The sequence below is a fragment of the Amblyraja radiata genome, chromosome 15 (assembly GCF_010909765.2).
Source record: "Amblyraja radiata isolate CabotCenter1 chromosome 15, sAmbRad1.1.pri, whole genome shotgun sequence".
Lineage (NCBI taxonomy): Eukaryota > Metazoa > Chordata > Chondrichthyes > Rajiformes > Rajidae > Amblyraja > Amblyraja radiata.
Window position 1 is genome coordinate 14544229 of NC_045970.1, and position 21769 is coordinate 14565997.

Below are 21769 nucleotides of genomic sequence, written 5' to 3' on the forward strand. Positions count from 1 at the left end.
TGATGCCCTTTTAAAGCAGGTGGGAACCTCAGAAGTGAGAGGTTGAAAATGTCCGTAAAAAGTCCAGCCAGTTGGTCCGCGCAGGTTTTTAGAACACGACCGGGTATGCCATCAGGTCCAGGCCGTTTCCAAGGGTTCACCCCCCTGAAGGATCTTCTGACGTTGGCCTCTGTGACTGTAACACCGTCAGGGCGAAAAGAGGCTCGGGAAGGCACACCAGTGTACTCCCTATTGAACCGTGAGTAAAACGCATTGAGCTCGTCAGGGAGTGATGCTTTGCTGACAATTGAGCTGCCTCCTGATTTCGCCTTGTTGGAGGTGATTGCATTCAAGCCCTGCCACAGTTGCCGAACATCCGTCTCATCCTCCAGCTTGGAGCAGGTCCCTTTTGGCCTATTTGATGGCCTTACCAAGGTCGTATCTGGACTTCTTGTAGACCTCTATCTCCAGACCTGAATGCCCGGAATCTCGACCAGAAGTGTGCGGATCTCATGGTTCATCCAAGGCTTCTGGTTAGGAAACACTCGGAAGATTTTGTTGGGATGCAGTTCTCTACCCATTTCTCTATGAAGTCTGTAATGACTGGCGTATTCATTCAGGTCTGTTGCTGAGTCCAATCCGTCCGGGAGTTGTTCCTCTGCCCGTCTATAGTCATCACCTCTGGGGGTGCGCTCTTAAATTGCTGCCTCTAGGCAGGAAGAAGTAGAGCTGAGAGAATTCGTAGAGCTGCTAGCAAGAGCTCCAGGGATCCAGATTTGACCGTCACATGTTTGTACTGCCTCTCTTCACGCTCACCTTGTGATTGCCTGGGTTTCCTCTGGATGCTACAGTTTGCTCCCGTATTCCCAAAGACGTAGATTGGTAGGTTATTTAAGCACTGTAAATTGTCTCTATTGAGTCAGCAAATGGTGGAATCTGGAGAGGGGGTGGAAGTGGAGAGAATAAATCAAATTAGTGTAAGTAGCTGTTTTGTAGTTGATTTAAACTAGGTTAGCTAAAGAGCCTCTCTCTTCGCTGTATGACTCTGACAGACTCTGGCATGTGGATGCTATTAATTCAGATAAATGATTATGATTGCCTGAGTAAAACAACATTTCATTTAATTTGTGAAGATTGGGAGTTATTGTAATTGGAATGTAGAATGAATTTACAATAATTAACTATCCTGGAACTATGTTTAACCTAAGTAATTTCTTTAAAATTATGATTGAAAATCCCTCAGTGCAAAGCGCCTGAAATAGACATTCCAACAAAGTGGAGCATCTTGTAAGTTGCTGGAGTTGGTTTGGAAGGTGGTTTTGCCTCCACATTGGAGAAACACCGAATTAAATGACTAACATGTGTAAATATTATAATTTTGCTTCTACAAAAATGTGACATAAATTATGATTTGTGTTTATTTTTTATTTTTTTTTTGAAAATATTTTTTATTGGAGATAGGTACATAACCAAATTACATCATTACAGTCTTACATTTTTAAATTGATAATATTGTCAATTATTATTACATTGTCTCCAATACTTTTTGCCTTTTTTTTTTTTTTAAACTAGATAGAACTAAAGAGATAGATGAAGTAAAGAAAGAAAAGAAAGAGAAGGAAAAAAAAAAAAAAAAAAAAGAAAAAAGGTAGTTAAAGAAGAATGGAAAAATTTATTAAAATAAAAAAGACTTCATTCGAGATATATTCGTACATTTCAGAGTATAGTATTTCATCCATTCTTTAGCCCGCGTGCTAGTCAGGTTCCTGTGCTGAACCATTCTGACCCTTTAAGTAATCAATAAAAGGAGACCATGTTCCAACGAATAATTCCTGTTTGTCCAACAGGGAAAATCTGATTCTTTCCACGTTTAAGGTCTCCGTCATTTCTATAATCCACATTTTGATTGTGGGGGCCGTAGGGCCTTTCCAAAATTTTAGAATTAATTTTTTTCCTGTTATTAAACTATAATCAATAAAGTTTCTTTGTGTTGTTCTAAGTGTTTGATTTAATTCTAATATTCCGAGTATTATTAATTTTGGATCTGGGTCCAATTGTGTGCTGGTTACTTTAGATATTATACTAAAAATATTTACCCAGAATTTTTTAATTTTTATACAGTTTGCAAACATATGAGATAATGTAGCTTCTAAATGTTGACATTTATCACATATAGGTGAGATATGTTGAAAAATTTTATGTAGTTTTGTTTTTGAATAATGTAACCTATGTATTACTTTAAATTGTATTAGAGAATGTCTGGCGTTTAGTGAACACTGATGTATGTGTTGCAAACTTTCTTCCCAAGTATCTTTCGTTATTACTTGATTTAATTCTTTTTCCCATGTTTGTCTGTGTAAGTCCGTCGAGGGAATGTCACTGTCTAATAAGATATTGTATATATAAGATATTAATTTTTCTGTATTAGGATGTTTGTTCCAACATTCATCAAGAATTTCTGAATTTCTAATTCGAAAATTTTGGGAGTTCGATTTTACATAATCTCTAAGTTGAAGATATCTGAAATAATCATTTCCTCGAAGTCCATAAGTCTGTTGCAATTCCTGAAATGTCAGAAAAGTGCCTTCCTTGTAAAGTTGTCCCATATTTTTAATTCCATAATTCTTCCATTGTGTAAAACCCCCGTCCAACCATGAAGGCTTAAACAAAGGATTATTCACAATTGGAAGAAAAAGTGATATTTTAATGTCTTTTTTAATTGTTTCCAGATTCGTATAGCACTAAATATTATAGGGTTTTCCCTATAAATTTTTTTGTTTAATTTAGACGTAGCAAATAATATTGAACCGATATCAAAAGGTAAACAATCTTCCTTTTCCATTTTTAACCAGTCTGGTTGATGATCTATTTCTTCCAACCAGAAATTCATATTTTTAATGTTAACTGCCCAGAAATAAAACAAAAAATTGGGTAAAACCAAGCCTCCATTTATTTTTGATTTACACAAGTGTCTTTTGTTTATCCTATGATTCTTATAATCCCAGATAAAATCATTAACAATAGAGTCCAATTTTTAAAAAAAGTTTTTTGCCAGATATATCGGAATTGTCTGAAAAAGATATAATATTTGCGGTAAAAAAATCATTTTTATGGCATTGATTTTGCCTACCATTGAGATAGGAAGTGTTTTCCAGTATTGAATATTCTTATGTAGTTTGTTCAGTAATGGGGGGAAATTTGCTTTAAATAATGATGTATATATCTTAGTTACATAAATACCTAGATATTTAAATTTTTCATTTACTATTTTAAATGGAAATTGTTGTATTGTCTGTTTGTTATGTTCCCTTATTGGCATAATTTCACTTTTATTCCAATTTATTCTGTATCCTGAAAGTGAACCAAATTGGGTTATTAGCTTTAATAAGTTTGGAATACTAATTTCTGGTTTTGTAATGTAAATTAATACATCATCTGCGTATAGAGAAATTTTATTCACTGTGTCCTTTGTGTTATACCCATGTATTTCCGGATGCCCCCTAACTCTTTCTGCCAGTGGCTCAATAGCAAGCGCAAATAATAATGGAGATAATGGGCATCCTTGTCTACAACCTCTAGATAGGCTAAATTTAGGTGACAACCTTTGGTTTGTAAATATTCTAGCCGTGGGATTTGTATATAACAGTTTTATCCATGTACAGAATTTCTCCCCTAGCTGCATATTTTCCATCACCGAAAATAAATAAGGCCATTCGACCTGATCAAATGCTTTTTCAGCGTCAAGTGAAATTATTGCTAGATCTTCATTAATAATTCTCTTAGAATATATAATATTAAATAATCTTCTTAGATTATAATATGAGTACCGTTTCTGAATAAAGCCTGTTTGGTCAGGGTGTATTAATTTATTCATCACTGTACTTAATCTATGCGCTAGTATTTTAGTTAAAATTTTCTGATCTGTATTTAAAAGTGCAATTGCTCTGTATGATCCCGGGTCTTCCAGATCTTTATCAGCTTTAGGAATAAGTGTTATTATTGATTCATTTAAAGTGTCTGGAAGTTTCTGTTGAGTATATATATACTCATACAGTCTTTGTAAACGTGGGCTAAGCAAATCATAAATTTTTTTATAAAATTCGGAACCTAAACCATCTGGTCCTACTGCTTTACCATTTTTTAAAGAGCCAATAGACTCCTCAATATCCTTTATCGTAATCTCCCTTTCTAATAATTCTCTATCGTTTGAATCTAAACCTTTTAAATTACATTTTATTAAAAAATCTGCTATTCCTTCTGATTGTGCTACGGTTTTAGTTGAATAAAGGTTATGATAGTATTGGAGAAATCTATCATTTATATCCTTGGGCATTTTTAATAATTCTCCTGTCTCTGTTCTAATTTTATGAATTGTTTTTTCCCCTTCCATTTTTCGTAATTGACGTGCTAATAATTTTTGTGGTTTGTCTCCAAATTCAAAATGTAGTTGTTTGGTTTTTTGATAAAGTTTTATTACTTGTTCTGAATACATTTTATTTAATTTATATTTCAATACCGCAATTTTATTATGTTTTAAAGTAGATGGCATTCTCGCATTTTCTATATCTAGTTGCTTGATTTCAATTTCCAATGTTTGTTGCTTAATCCTATTCTCTTTATTATAAAATGCTTGAGCAGAAATTAATGTACCTCGAACATACGCTTTAAACGTTTCCCACATAAGAGAAGTAGGTGTGTCAGGGTTGTCATTTACCTCAAAAAATATTTGAATCTGTTTAATAATATATTCCTGGCATGATCTTTCGTTCAAAATTTGTGGGTTAAATCTCCAATATGCTTGTTTCTCGGACATTCCATTTAATTTAATCATGAATGTTACAGGAGCGTGATCTGAGATTATAATGTTATGGTATTTTGAATTATAAATAAATGGGATAAACGTAGAGTCAACTAAAAAATAATCTATTCTTGAGTATGTTTTGTGTACTGGTGAATAAAATGAATATTCCCGTCCCGTTGGGTTTTCTATTCTCCAGACATCCTTAATATTAGTGGTATTAATAAATGAATTTAGAAATACACTTGATTGAGATTTTACTTTTTTTTGCCTTGATGATCTGTCTAAGTATGGATCTAATGTACAATTGAAGTCTCCTCCAATTATTAATTTATATTGTGTAAATTCAGGAATTTTATTAAATGTTTTATTAAAAAACTTGGGGTTATCAAAATTAGGCCCATAAACATTAAGAAGAATCACTTTTTCTCCATTTAACTCTCCAACTAATATAATATATCTACCATCAATATCCACTATTGTTGAAGAGTTCTTAAAAGGTATTCCTTTACGAATTAGTATTGCAACTCCTCTGGACTTATGGGAAAAGGAGGAATGATATGATTCAGCGATCCACTTAGCTTTAAGTCTCTGTTGAGATTCCTTTTTAAGGTGTGTTTCTTGTAGAAATATTATATCTGTTTTGATTAAATTTAGATGTGCCAAAACTTTACCTCTCTTAATTGGTTCATTAATTCCCTTGACATTCCAACTACAAAATGTTATTCCCTGACCCCCTCTTATCATATTAACATCTTGCATATTGTTTCTAAGGTGGTCTATAACCGAGCAGAAGGTACAACACATAGAACCTGACCCTGCTCCCGAACCTCAAATAGATGAATTTAAAATCATATACATCGCTCTTCCGAACACATCTCCTTGTATTAATCTTATTTTTCCATTCAAACATTAAATTATAAAAATATTTAAAGTGAAAAAAGTGATAGAGTTGGTTAGTATAGGGTGAAAGAAAAAGAACTACATCTACAATTAGTGTAGTTAGTGATAGCCACACTAACGTGGCTAGAATTCTAAAGACTTCCGTAGCCTTTGTAAAAAAAAAAATTTCCAGCTCCGTGCCCGAAGAAAAAAAAAAAAGATTATTTCTAACATTCAAATAACTTCTTTGGGAGTAACAAACTTATTTACATATCCATACATACACACACACAATATACACACATATATATATATATATATATATATATACATATATATACATATATACCCACATGCATACATACATAAACACGTAACCCTGAAGAAAAGTTCAAAAACAGCAAAAATTCCCAACGTTATTATTCTCACATATCATATTAATTTTTTCGCTAAATCTATAAATTTAATTTTAAATCGAAAAATAAAGAGAAAAACCGTTAAACTTTTTTAATGACGTAATCTAATTTACCTCTTGCATATCTTCCTATATAATATAAGTATGTAATTCATTTCTACGTTAATCGAAGACTATTTATTATTAATCATTGTTATCAATCATATACAGTATTAAATTTTTATGAGAAATGTTAATGTTAATAATTTTAGTGGTAATATAGATATTTAATAAGTATTAGTTGTTACATATATAGTTAGGCATGAATATACAGATAATAATATTGATTAATAAACAAAAATACAAAGATCACGGTTTTATCCAATGTCCTCCGTCCATTTCGGTTTCCGAATGTCCTTAAAGCTCTTAAAAGAACTTTAAAGGTCCTTTTAGATCTGGCTTGACTCCTAAGGAGTAATGTAAATTCTTCCGTCTGTGGTCATGTTACTGACTTCTTTGGCATATTCCAGTGCTTTTTCATGGTCTGTAAAAAAGTGCTCCTTGGACTTGTAGAGGACTCTTAGTCTTGCGGGGTAAAACAAGCTGTATTTCAGATCAGGTACATCCTTCAGTATTCTCTTTGTCTCAATGAACAGCGCTCTTTTCTTGAAGACTTCTGCCGGATAATCTCGGTAAATACTGAATCTCGCACCTTCAAAAAGGAGCTGTCCGCCTCGAACAATTTTCTTCATTATATCATCAAATTCATGATCCAATTGTACCTTTACGATAATTTGTCTTGGACGGGCATCATCTTGTATACGACGTCCCTGCGCTCTATGAGCTCGACCGAGTGAAGGTTTGTGATCCAATTTTAAGGCTTTTTGTAATAGGTCTGCCACAAAATCCCGAGTGCCCATTTCCTTCTCACTTCCTTCTTTCACCCCTACAATTCTTAGATTCTTACGTCTTTGACGCCCCTCCAAATCAATACACTTATCACTTAATTTGATCACCATATCGGAGAGGCGTTGGTTTTCAATAAGGAGTCGACTTACAGTTTCCGCACTTGTCGTCACCGAATTCTCAAGTTCGGTTATCGCTGTTCTATGCTGATCAAGTATGTGATAAATGGGGACCACCTCCGTTTTAACCTTCGTTTCCACCGAAACAAGCCTGGTTTCCAGCACTTCCATCTGATCCTTGATCTCTTCCTCCCTCGTCTTCTTCCAGATTTCCAGCATTTGTTGAACGGTAGAAAGCATTTCTGCTTTAAAATCTACCTTAAAAGAGTCAAGTTCCACTTTAAACTTCTCTCCAAACTTCTCTCCAAAGTTTTTCATTTCGGCAGAGAGAAAAATTTTAAGATCCTCCATTTCAAACTTTTTCGGTTTCGTTTTCTTCGAAGGGTCTTCCTGGGCCGTCGTTGTAACTGAGGTCGAGGCCTCTGTGGGGCCTTCCTCTTCCTTCTGCTGTTTCCCTTTACTGACTTTTTTTTGTGTCCCACGGGGGGGGGTATGTTGTACCGACGACATATCTTAAAGTCGCGCGCCTGATGACGTCACGCAGGCAGCCGTTCAGATCGCGATCGCTGCAGGTAAGACCCGATTTTCTCCCGTTTTAAATTTCTTCGGCACGGAGCTAGTTGGCGCTGGACTCAAGCCTCCATAGCGCCACCGGAAGTTTTGTGTTTAACAAGAAAACTACTGTGAACACATTCCGTAATGTTTTCATGATTTTTCTATTTAGTCTGAGGAAGATTACCTGGAAAGAAAAAGCGAGGTAGAAAATATAATGAAGAAAAATGCTGACTGGATATGGGATTGGTCAAGCAGACCAGAAAATATCCCTCCAAAGTAAGTATATAGACTTGGATTTTATTATTCGTCATTTGTCATTTTCAAATCTAATCACTGTTCTTAGCAACTTAATCCATTGATAGGTGATCAGCTAAATGAGGACAATGCGAAAGAGGGAAATTACCTTAATATGCAGGAAACTCAGGAGTGGGTTAGTTTTAAAGATCCTGTCCCACGGTACGGGATAATTCCAAGAGCTCTCCCGAGTTAATAAAAAATCAAACTCGTGGTAAGCACGGAGATTGAACGTAGCTGGTACGTCGGAGCTCGGGGACGTCTCTTAACGCTAACGGCAGGTACTCGGGAAGACTCGCTAACGGCAGGTAAGCACGGGAAGACTCGTGAAGATTTTTCAACATGATGAAAAATGTCCACGAGAGCCCCGAGTACCGACGAGTGGCCATTAACGTAAATCTCTTAGTTCGAATCAGGGCAAACTCGGGAGAACTCTTGGAATGAACTCGTACCATGGGACAGGGCTATTAGGGAACCTGCATTGGATGGTCAAAGTAGTTAGAGTGACACGCGCACGCACGCGCACACACACACACCTCCCTCACCCACTCACACACACACGCACACACACACACACCTCCCTCACCCACTCACACACTTCACTCACACACACACACACACACCTACAAACACCTACAAACCTTTCATCCCTGGTCACTGCTCCTTTCACCCCCACCCAACACACATACACACACGCCCTCCACCCCACGCGACACACACACACACTACTCCTTCCACCCCTACCCGACACAGACACATGGTTCATTACTGTCACTTCTTGCCGGCAGCCAATTTTCTGACTGTCCCGATCCTCCACACCCCACTTCACTCCAGCACATTAACATTCCATGAGGCTGGAGACTCTACACTGGGACTGCATGCGGAACAAATGAATTCCTTCTTATTGGACCCTTCAGCAGCACCCATTGCCACAAGGAATGCTCGGAGCAGTTTCAACCTCTGTAAGGGCAGACTTGGAGGAAATGCAGCTTGGATTTGCTAGCTTAAATTCTGGGTTTACAAAGTGAGATTGCTTAATATTAACTGTCCATGTGTTGGTAAATGCTGTTGCTGTCAAAACTAAATATTTTGTGCATGTACACGAAGAGTTGAGAGAACTTGCAGAGTGAAGGAATCAAGTGATATGGTGGAAAAGCAGTACTGCTTTCCCACCATAATGTTTTCATGATGAAAGCAGTACCTGAACCAGCTATTATCTCACTGTAGACAGGATGAAGTACCGTACAGCTTACTAAGGTTTTTATTTATTGTGTACTGGGTAGAGGGAGCAGGCAGCAAACCACAATTAAACTGATGGATAATTTGTAAGGTAATATAGTTCTGTTGCAAACATGATGAATCAAATGACTTGTTTGAGTGTTGTGGCATTCCATGATTTTGACAACCTTGGCATTTCTTTAACACCACAACTTTACCTAAAATTTCTACTTCTGAACTAGGGAATTCCAGTTCAAACACCCGAAACGCACTGGGACTCTTAGTATGAGGAATACTGGCGTCATGAAAAAAGGTGGTATTTTCTCAGCTGAGTTTCTGAAAGTCTTCTTGCCTTCACTGCTCATCTCCCACATATTGGCCATTGGTTTGGGGTAAGTGGTTACTCAATTAACCGTTTATTCAAATATAGTTACATTTGGATCCATTAACTGCACGGATTCATATGTTTATGGGAATTGTTCCAATCCCCAATTCTCATTGGGAGAAATTAAGTTATTTTATGAATGAATCTGAATTTAACACATACTACTTCAGATTCAGAATTTGTTTTCTTATAGTCATAAACATCAGTTTCTTGATCTTAATAGTTAAAAATATAGGCTAAGAAATTACTTCCTGTGATAAGTTGATTAACTTCTTGCTCTCCTTTGAACTATAAGCCTGTACGTTTAAAATCTGTTTGCTTAAAAAGCAACCACAGCACTCCTTGTTCAATATCACACCTGATTGATTGTGGATCCTGCTCTGTTTCCATATCCCTGCATTCAGACTCCATTCCCAGCTGCTATTTCCTTTTCAAACTTTGATAAATGTATGAAAACCATTCCCTATGTTTTCATTATAATTGGGATTGAAAGTGCAACATTTCAACCCTCGTGTTTCTTTAGGCTCCAGAAAGTAACGTTGAAAATAAATAAACTGTTATAAAATGTAAAAGAACTGTTAATTCCCTTAACCTTTTGGATGTTTTTTTTTTAACATCTACCCACTTAGGTATGATTTTTATGATAAGCTTGATGTAAACCTATTGATTTTATATGTCGCCTTTTGGTTTTGAATCTTTTTTTAACTAGTGTTACATGTTAAACATATCGAGTGGATTTTCTTGTGTCAGAATATTAGCTAAAAATAGCTATATAAAAAGCTCTGTCTTTCCTTTGAATAGAAGTATCATCACTATACTTGGGAAATGTGGGCCTTCAATGGCCTCAGACTGGAAGATAACGACCTGAGTTATTCTCGAGATACATTGAATCATTTATCTTGATAGGCATGATATTACATGGAGGATTTAGCTGGAAATTTCTCTGACCAACCTTTTTTTCTTTCTAGAATCTATATAGGCCGGCGCATAAGTACTCCATCCAGTGCTGTTTAAGGATATTCCATCGACATTGTTTGTGTATGATTATGTAGCCGATCCTATGAAGAATTCTCTGAGAAGAGGCCATTGACTATGATGTAGCTACTTGTTTTTAAGTTATTACAATACTACGTACTGTGTTCATAGTTGATTTGCCCCGTTCTAACTAACTGGATAAAAGATTACCTGTTCAAAGCCATTGCAAATACCATAAATATCAGTTTCATTGATTTTGGTGAAAATTAAATTGCAATTCATGACAAAAAATGTGAAATAAGTTACATGATGGTGGAAATATATAAAATCTTTAAAATGTTTGATGAAAAGCTAACAGCATAGCACATCTAATGGATCTCATTCGATGGAGCATCCAATTTTCAGATGTATCTTTATCCAGGAGTGGATGAGGCTGTGTCATGAATGCTGTTATCCAACCTCTATAAATCCACCCAGTGAAGAATCAATAACTCCTTAGATAGCAATTGTAACCAAGAATGAAAAGGAGCACTTTGTATGATAATTCTACTTTCCACCAGTGAAAAAGAGAATGTGAACGGTCAGATATGTCGTATTTAATTGCAGCTGTGAAAGTATTGAAATGCATGAAACCAAGAAAAGATTAGGTAGGAATGTTCTGGTTGAATGCTGGGGTGTTTTTTAACTTGATGTCTTGTATGGGCATTTGGAATTTAAACGGTAAGATCAATTGTGATAGATCTTACTGTTTGGGAAGTTGTTCTGAATTTTTTAAACCAGTTATATATTAAATATATCGGGTGTTGCATATACTTCTCCATCTGAGTTGGATTCTAGTAAACATTTATCATTGACTGCGCTTGGGGTTCTTGGTAATGAATTACATTAAATATAATATCTAAGACATCATCTCATCAATAACTACGGTATAATATGAATGTTATAATTCAGCCTAATGCATTTAGATTTATATAGTGTTTAGAGGTGTGTTTAATATGTTTGCAACAAATTAAGCTACAGTGAAATATTCAGAGTTATGAATGAAGGGAACTCACCTGGCTGAAGGATAATTGAAAATCTGAGCAGTTTTTACATTTTTGGATGTCAGAATTCACTAAGTACAATAATGTAGATACAAGTAGTGTAAGTAAAGGAATCATTAGCAATCTATAAAATCAGAGCATGTTTAACAAAGAGCTTTGTCATGCAAATGTCCAAGCGAGTATAGTTCCCAGTGCTTGTAACTGGTACATTCATGCAAATATAATGACTTGCTTAATGTGATGCCATGTATAATGTAATAGTATGAATAAAATATTTTAAAAATCGCTTTCCATTGGTTTGCTTTGAGTGACTGCTGATCTGAAATTGTATTGTATTGTCAGAGAGGGGGTTTAATATGTAACTGTTATCAAAATTGGTTGGCTTCCTTGGTCTTTTAATATCACATCCTTTCTACTTGAACCCCCTGGATGAAGCAGCAATGCCAGCAGCGTAGTACACTGAATGTTTGATAACCTCGAGAGGTAATGCTTTGGGGATATTAAACCTTTTTGAATCTTAGTATCTATTGGAGCCTCGGGAAATTCCTTGCAGGTTAATTGCTGAAAGTCTTTGATTACCTTGAGTGCACCTTTAATGAGCTATGAATCAGTGAGTAAACACAATTGCTTTGATCTGCACTAAATAGATTTTAATTCTCTAACCACCAACATTTAAATCTTGGTGAAAATGTGACTGCATTTTGGCCAAAGTGAGTGCCTGCTTTAAATATGCATGTTTTCAGTAGTGAAAACAACAACAGGATATGGGTATAATTGGGTCAGAGCTTTTTTTTTTAAATCCTCAGATTTGTTGTGTTTTGAGCAGAGGTCATATTTTAGACAAATGCCATTGTGTTTCATGGAAGCAACATATACTGATGAGTTTTAAATGTTTACAATATAACTAAAACATTGTGGTTTTAGAATGAATTTTTTTTTTTTAATAACAATGAGTTTTTATGTTAGAAAAGTCAGAATTAATAAGCAAAGCTTGATCTATCCAGTAAAATAAATCAAATAATCACTATCACAGGGTTGTTATACTTGCCTCCAACAATCAAAAATGTTTTACTCTCATGACATCTGCTTCTGCAGCATCCTTAACCGCATAATGTGAAGAATGAAAAGTTGCTGAACACTTTCAAATACATGGTTGGGTAGTGCACAGACACATTATGTAAAAGCATGTGCTTTGTATTATTCATAATGTTGATGTGAACTTTTTCACTTGTGTCATCTCATTCCTTTTGGCAAGGATTCAAAAATAATAAAATATTTTAATTTCAAGTTAAGATTAAGAGGATGTTTTAATATGCTATTGGGATTTAGAGTACCCAAAGGGGAGATGGACTATAAATTAATCTGGTTTGTACCTGAAAACTGCAGTTCTGCATCATCAATTACCTGCGCTCCCCGTGAACAACCTCAGGGAAAGGTTTAACGCACAGCTTGTACAGCAGGAGTTGTTTTCTCGATATTGTCATCTTGTATATCCTACCCTTTATAGCAGCATATTCAACTAAACAGTATAACCACTGATCTGTACAGAAGTGCACTTTAGATATAATTGGATAATGAGTTGGGGCAAATTAAAGCAGATTCAAATAGATATTAGCAAATGAACAGTGGCAAAAACATTTTTATAAACCACTCCTACAGAAATACTGTGTGCATGTATATTTTCATTACAAACTTCTTTGCAAAATACTGTTTCAAACTTAGAATAAGGTCCTATAGAAGGTGAAATGCTTCCAATATCCTTCAGAAAGTAGAATATTTTTTTCTCAAATACAATTGTTTAATAGAACCTGGAAATAAACTGAAAATGTTGCGTCTCTGGATAGAAGGAATTTGTGACGTTCCGGGGTTGAGACCCCCAACGTCACCCATTCCTTCTCTCCAGAGATGCTGCCTGTCCCGCTGAGTTACTCCTGCATTTTGTGTCTACCTTTGATGTAAACCAGCATCTGCAGTTCCTTCATACACAAAAAAGCTGCATCTTCCATTGAAGGCACCTATAAAATATCATTTATTTCACAATCCTTAAACCACTCCCAGAGGTGGCCACAATAATATATACTGATCACTTCTCATAAGCCTCTTACAACCTGATACTCATCATGCCCTATATACAACTACTAAGACGGGTGAATGGATAAAATTGTTGTATAGCCGTCCTTTATGAAATCCTTGCATTTCTGCATCGTCCATTGGTGAATTCACATTCGAGTTTTCTGGGGCAAAAAAAAACATTTGAATGCACATTAGTGACAATGGCTTGAGTAGGCTGAGACTAGTACATGCACAAGGAACAGAACCATAGATTATATAAAGAGGATTCATTAAGGAACAATGCCCTGAATCTGATAATATGGTTCTGAATTACTGTTAATAATTTGCATTTATTTCACTGCAAATTTTCTGTTAAGTAAAGCTTATTTGCATGTGTTTATTTCCCAAACAATGCTCAGCAGTATTCCATTACACCTTGAATCCATACTTAACTTGCAAGCTTGATAAATATGAATTCAAAATTAATATCAGTGGGAGCAAATATTGTTTTGCCTGACTGCAAAAAGTCCTAATGTATTACTTAATTGAAGTTTCAGACTTTATTTAAATTCCAGGAACAAGATGTTATTCACTAGCAAGTTAATTCTATTAGTTTTGAAATTGTTATTTTTGTTTAAATTGTCCTAAATTAAGGCAAGGCAAATTTTGAAGTCGTTAAATAGGAACTTACAAAGGTCGATTGGGAGAGGCTGTTTATAAGTAAAGTGACATCTGGTAACTGGCAGGCTTATAAACGTTAAATAAGAGTTCAAGGACAGCATGTCCCTGTTAGAATGAGGGGCTAGATTGGCAGGATTAGCAAGTCAGGTTTTAATGTCATATGCACAAGTATGGTGAAGTACAGGTATAATGAAAATCTTGATGCAGCAGTATCGCAGGCACATGGACTCAGTTAAAAGCATAAAAACATAAATGACACATAAAACTGCAAGACTAGATAGGGAGGTCAAGAAGACTTTTAGCACATTGGTCTTCATCAGTCAGAGTATTGAGTATGGAAGTTGGGAGGTCATTTTACAGTTGTATAATACATTGGTGAGGCCAAATGTAGAGTATTGTATTCAGTTTCGGTCACCCTGTTATCAGAAAGGTGAAGAAATTGAGAGAAATTAATAGAGATATATTGGGATATATTCATATTGCAAAAAAGGAGTTGATGGGTGGTATAGCAGTTTCGTTTAGAGTTACAGCGCAGAAACACCCTCACCAACCAGCGATCCCCGCACACTAACACTATCCTCAGGATAATTTACATTTATACCAACCAATTAACCTACAAACCTGTACGTCGTTGAAGTATGGGAGGAAACCAGGGATCCCGGCGAAAACCTATGCAGGTCATGGGGAGAATGTATAAACTCCGTACAGACAGCACCTGTGGTCAGGATCAAGCCCGGATCTCTGGTCCTGGAAGGCAGTAGTTCTATCTCTGCACCACCATGCCGCCCAGTAAGTTGAATAAATCCCTGGGGCTTGTATTATTCACTAATTTTATTAAGTGAGAAGAAATTGCGGGGAAACCAGCAAAGATATTTGCATCATCATTCGCCACAGGTGAGGCAGAAGATTGGAGGGTGACAAATCTTGTGACTTTATTTAAGAAGGTCTGCAAGGATAAGCTGGGGATCTACAAGCCAGTGCAACTACCAGCAGAAGTAGGAAAGTTACTGGAGGTGATTCTGAGGGGCAGGATGTCAGCATTTGGAAAGGTAAGTCAGTATGGAAATCGTGTCTCATGAGTTTTAGGAAGAGGTGACTGAGGGGATGACGGGGGCAGGGTGGTGATCATTGCCTGCAATGATTTTAGCACGGCCTTTGATAGAGCTTTGTATGTACTGTAGGTTAGCCAGGAAGATTAGATCACTCGGGATCCACCAGAAGCTAGCCAATTGGATATACTGTAATATTGGCTTAAGGAGTCAGAGGATGGTATTCAGGTTAGAGGCCTGAAACCAGTAATATGCTACAGGGATCTGCGCAGATCCACTGTTGTTTGTCATCCATATGTCATGTACAGTCGTGTTACAACTGTACAAATCATTGGTAAGACCACAATTGGAATACTGTGTACAGATCTGGTCACCCAACTATAGGAAAGCTGCAATTAAATGGTTAGAAAGGGAGCAGAGAAGATTTACAAGGATGCTATTGGGACAATTATAAAGAGAGGCGCTTTAAAGGAACGTCCGGGACAATAAGAACATGGAGAAAGTTTGTAATATGGTTAATCCATGTGCGTTACATCCTGGACGGGAATTTAGGCTAACAAAGATAACTTAATGATCACATTAGAAAAGATCAATGCAGTTATTAGAGTAAATAAGTGCATAGACTACGGCAGAGTTTTAGTTTAGTTTAGAGATACATTGCGGAAACAGGCCCTACGGCCCACTGAGTCCATGCTGACCAGCGATCCCTGCACACTAGCACTATCCTACACACACTAGGGATAAGCTATTTAGAACAAAGATAGTTAGGTATGGGAGTTAGAATGTAGATCTATTCATAGGATAAGCACGATATGATAAAAGTAGAAAAACAGGCGTACAAATCTTTCCGCAGAGATGGTCAAAGGAGAAGTTGCTACAAGAAGGATGAGGGAATTCCTGCTAGTCGTGGTCACAATCCCCAATTAAGAAAAACATGATCTTGTTGATTTATTGTGAAACTGTAGAATCCGCATGCAACTGTTGTCATGTGAATACTATAAGAGGGTGACAAATCATGTGACTTTATTTAAGAAGGTCAGCAAGGATAAGCTGGGGATCTACAAGCCAGTGCAACTACCATCAGAAGTAGGAAAGTTACTGGAGGTGATTCTGAGGGGCAGGATGCCAGCATTGAGAAAGGCAAGTCAGCATGGAAATTGTGTCTCATGAGCTTTTGGAAGATGTGACTGAGGGGATGATGGGGCCAGGGTGGTGATCATTGCCTGCAATGATTTTAGCACAGCCTTTGATAGAGCTTTGTATGTACTGTAGGTTAGTCAGGAAGGTTAGATTACTCCGGATCCAGCATGAGTTAGCCAATTGGATATAATATTGGCTTAAGGAGTCAGAGGATGGTATTCAGGTTAGAAGCCTGAAACCAGTAATGTGCTACAGGGATCTGTGGTTTGTCATCTATGTTAACGATTTGGATGACAACATAATTAACATGGTTAATAAGTTTGCGGATGAAACCAGAATTGCTGATACAGTGAAAATCATTATCTAAGATTACAATAGGATCTAGATCTGGGGAAGCAGGTCAAGAAAGGGCTTATACAATGTAACCCTGACATGCGCAAGATGTTGCAATTTGGAAAGTTAAACCAGTGCAGGACTTGTACAGTTAATGGCAGGGCCCTGGAGGGTGTTGTGGAACACAGAAACTCGGAGGACAGACACATGGTTCCCCGTGAATGGTGTCACAGGTAGACAGGATGGTGAAGAAGTCACCAGGCTTGCTTGCCCTCATCAGTCATAGAATACATCATAAGTGATTGGCGCAGAATTAGGCCATTCGGCTCATCAAGTCTACTCCACCACTCAATCATGGCTGATCTATCTCTCCCTTCTAATCCCATTCCCCTGCCTTCTCCCCATAACCTCTGACACCCGTGCTAATCAAGAATGTATCTATCCCTGCCTTAAAAATATCCACTGACTTGGCCTCTACAACCTTCTGTGGCAAAGTATTTCACAGGATCACCACCCTCGGACTAAAATTTCTCATCTCCTTCCTAAAAGAACGTCCTATAATTCTGAGGCTCTAGTTCTAGACTCTCCCACTAATGGAAACATCCACTCGATCCAAGCCTTTCCCAATTCTCTACGTTTCAATTAGGTCCCCCCTCATTCTTCTAAACTCCAGCGAGTACGAGTTAGTCATGTTATAACTGTACAAATCATTGGTAAGACCACAATTGGAATACTCTGTACAGTTCTGGTCACCCAACTATAGGAAAGGTGCAATTAAGTTAGAAAGGGAGCAGAGAAGATTCACAAGGATGCTATTGGGACTGAGTTATAAAGAGAGGCACTTTAAAGGAACCTCCAGGAAGCATAAGAACATGGAGAGTGTTTGTAACGGTCGACCCATGTACGTTACATTGTGGAAAAGGATGTTGGGAATTTAGGCTCTCAAAGATAACTGATAACATTAGAAAAGATCAATGCAGTAATTGAGTAAATAAGTGCATAGACTACGAGTTTTAGTTTGGTTTAGAGATACAGTGCGGAAACAGGCCCTTCGGCCCACTGAGTCCGTGCAGACCAGCGATCCACGCACACTAACACTATCCGACACACACCAGGGACAAGCTAATTAGAGCAAAGATAGTTAGATACGGGAGTTAGAATGTAGATCTACTCATAGGATAAGCAAGATATGCTAAAAGTAGAAAAAGAAAGTTGGCTACAAGAAGGATGAGGGAATTCCTGTTAGACGTGGTCAGAATCCCCAATTAAGAACAGGATCTTGTTGATCTATTGTGAAACTGTGGAATCCGCATGTGACTGTTGTCATGTGACTACTATAAAGTAGTGGAGGATTTTTGTGGCTTCATGGTGTTTTTGAGTTCTCATTTGTAAACGCTCTCCAGTGACACGGCAATAAGGCCTGAATAAACCGACTTGTTCAAGACACTTAAAACTGCGGAATGAGATTCTCTTTGTGTGCTGTCCTGATCTGAGCTGTACTTTGGAGGGAGACTGGGTCCCACAGGTAAGCCAGATTCAGGGTGCAAGCCAAACACACACATCCCTCCAGCAAAGTGATAGGTGCCTGAAATTCACTTCCAAGGGAACTGGTGGAACAGATACAACAGGTATTTAGATAGATACTTGAATAGATTGGGGGGGGGGAGATACAGGCAGATGTGCAGTGTAAAATGGTACCATGGTGAACACTGATATTATTGGCCTACGCCGTACTACACTATGTTCTGTGAATTATTCTTTAGTTATTGTAATTCTAACAGATTAATCATTTGCAGCTATTATTAAAATCCCTTGTTTGATAACTCCAGGTGCTCACGAGCCATGTCTTGTTTATTTGTGCCCTGTCTGGCTATGCTGCTATTTGTACATCCTGCTTGTGCACATTCTTTCTTTTCCCTTATCTTTTTACAACAGTCTCATGTGCCTCTTCCCACCTGCGTCAGAGCCTGTCTGGTTAAAAAGATGTCATAAATAGTGTGTGCCATGACTGTGCCATTGTTCTACCTGCAGACCAGCTTATTGCAGTAGGTCTGCAACTAACTTGCATTACAATACAGCTCACCAGGCTCGGGCACAGGGAAGAGTGGGTGGGTGAAAAGGAGAGAGTGCCCGAGGGTGAGCTATTCCATGCTATGCTAACAAAGATAAACTTTGTTTTCCAGCTTTTGGTATCCTCATCAGTCTTTCATTCCCTCAGCAAGTCCTGTGTCCTCTTTTATCAATACTTTTCAATTAGTTCACAGTGAATGATTGAGCAGTTATTCTGCCATTTATATTTACCTAATGGAAATCTTTTGTTCTGGATGTTAGAATGAAGGGTCAGGTCAGTGGGAGTTCCCCCCGCCACTGGTACCATGTAATCCCACGCTACCTGCTCCATGGTTGAATGGTCGGCGACTAAACCGTCTCTCCCACCTGGTTTGCCAGGTGAGGAGGGAGCTGTGGACCCCCAGCAGGACCAAAAACAAGACCCGTCAAAGGGCGGATGAGCTCCTAGCGACCCAACGGCCATTCACACTTCAGTAGAAGTTGCGATCAGTCGTACATAGCATTGTAAGGCACCGTGCCCGTTGATGTTCTCAACAATGATGATGATCACTGAATGCGTTGTTTGTTTAATCACCAGGATTGTGACTACGTTGCCTTATTAATCTAGAGCGGAAGACATCTTGAATCCATATGTGATTGTTGGTTTGGTATTCCTGCATGCATGACAGCTGACTTGACTTATTTTCCCCTCATTTATTTGCTTTCTATTTGACACTACTACGGATTAAATTTATTTTACGCAAGCCTGGCTTTTTGTAAACTCTCATGCAGTTTATTAGGTTGAATGCATTTGTGCCATGTGGGATAGATTCATCTCTAACCTAATCTGTTGCATTTAGTGTCCTCCTTTATATCAGTGAGAGCAAGTGTAGACTAGGTAACCATTTCATTAAACACTTGAACAGTCTGCCTAGCCCATTTGTCAACCATTTTACTCCTCAGCCCATTGCCACGTAGACCTTTGTGTCCTGCACCTCCTCCATTAACAGAGTGAAGCCACACGCAAACTGGAGGAACACCACCTCATATTCCGGTGGGTAGCTTAAAATCTAATGTACGAACATTGAATTCTCCTATTTTAGGTAACACTCCCTCCTTTTCTCCCACCCACTCTTCCCTAAGCCCGATCCAGGTGTGCTTCCATTTCTCCCTTCAGACACCCCCACTCCATCTTCCCTTCGCATCTTCCCTTCCAACTGTATCCCTTCTTCTGGCTTGCACACTTTTGTCTCCTTTTTATCTCTAGCCTTTGTCAATCAAACGCCTAACCCCCCCCCCCCCCCCCTCCCTCACATGTATCCATTTATCACTTAAGATAGACACAAAATCCTGGAGTAGCTCAGTGGGACAGGTAGCATCTCTGGAGTGATTGTAAGCCAGCAATTCCTTCCGACACTTTCCATCTATCATTTTTCTTGGCATCAAATTGCAGAAGAATCACATAGATTACAAGACCTACACCAAACCCAAACCAATTAGGAGCAGACAAGGGCATTCGATCCAATTTGTGATCCCAGCTACAAAGACAGATGTGTACAGTAATTCGTTCTTCCCCCGCACAATTAAAGCATGGAATAATCTCCACCCTACTATAGTTACCCAACCAGATGCAACTAAATTTAAAGTAGCTCTTTCTTCCCAATAACCCTTTCTGGCTTAAGTCCTCCCTCCACCACCTCCAGTTTAAATTCCATTTGGAATATTTTGGAGGACCAAGAAACCAAGAACAAGAAGGCTGTGTGCTGTCCCATGTTTGTTGTCACGTGTACCGAGGTACAGTGAAAAGCTTTTATTGCATGCTCTCCAGTCAGAAGAAAGACAATATATGATTACAATCAAGTCATTTACAGTGTATAGAGATGTGATAAGGGAATAACGTTTAGTGCAAGGTAAAGCTAGCAAAGTCCGATCAAGGATATTACAACATTAGGTAATAAAATGTCAACCAGATAAGGATTGAATATGGGATTATAAAATAACATGCAGGAGACCAACCAAACAATCCCATATCCAATGGACCAGGTCAAAGTTCTGCAATCCTCTGGGGGCGCACCTCTGTGTGCAGCCATGTCAGCAGCGCGTCCGTTTTTTCAACTTTTTTTTATTTTTTAGTATGTTTTGAAGTATGTATTTAATGTTCCTTCGTGTGTTTTGTGTGGGGGGTGGTGTGGGGGAAACCGCTTCGGTCGCCTCCTCCATGGAGAGGCGACTTTTTCCAGGTCGCCTCCCCCGTGGCCTAACATCAAGGATCGGCACGGCCTTTCCCGGAGACGCGCCCGGGGCTTCAGCGGCGGGCGCAACGTGGACTCGTGGACTCTTGGCGTGGAGCGGGTGAGCCCTCGCTGGAGGGGAGCGCTCCGTTTCGCTGGCCCGGGGCAGCCGGCAGCCTGAAGTCGCGGCCTGAAGCCGCGGTCTGCACAGCTCCAGCTGGTGCGGCGTCTACAGCCCGGGATCTCACGTGGGGGACCCGGGGGAAGAAGAAGCCATCACTGCCGGCCCGCTGCCAACTCGTACCGCGGGGCCGGCATGGACTTACCAACACCCCTGGAGGGGAGCTTCGACTGCCAGCCCTGCAGTCTACGGTGCTTCTGGCTGCGGCGGGGACTTTAAATCTCGACCGCCGGCCTGCGGCCTACACCATCTTAAAGCCGCGGTCTCCGGTGAGGAAGAGCCGATCCTGGACTGACTCTGGACTCTGGTCCTGTACACGGTGGGGAAATGGAGGAGGACTGGCCAACTTTTTTGTGCCTTCCACCACAGCGATGAATGCTGTTGTGGATGTTTGTGTTACAGTTTTATTGTGTGTTCTTTATTATTGTACTGCTGCTGACAACCCAAATTTCCACCAACCCTGGTTGTGTGGCAATAAATTATATCTATCTATCTATCAGTCCTG

General features: G+C 38.6%; 1 protein-coding gene across 3 annotated transcripts in view; it reads left to right on the forward strand.

Moving 5' to 3' along the window:
- The window catches only part of LOC116981038 (BCL2/adenovirus E1B 19 kDa protein-interacting protein 3-like), a 38965-nt gene extending 27130 nt beyond the window's left edge, over window positions 1-11835 (forward strand). Inside the window, exons 4-6 of one of the 3 annotated variants that reach the window (XM_033033663.1) lie at window positions 7803-7909; window positions 9382-9537; window positions 10499-11835. In XM_033033663.1, coding sequence (XP_032889554.1) covers window positions 7803-7909; window positions 9382-9537; window positions 10499-10544 — 309 coding nt within the window. In that variant the 3' untranslated portion in view covers window positions 10545-11835. The remainder of the gene's footprint in view (window positions 1-7802; window positions 7910-9381; window positions 9538-10498) is intronic. The other 2 variants (XM_033033664.1, XM_033033665.1) reach the window with 2 other exon arrangements.
- Window positions 11836-21769: the final 9934 nt, after the last annotated feature.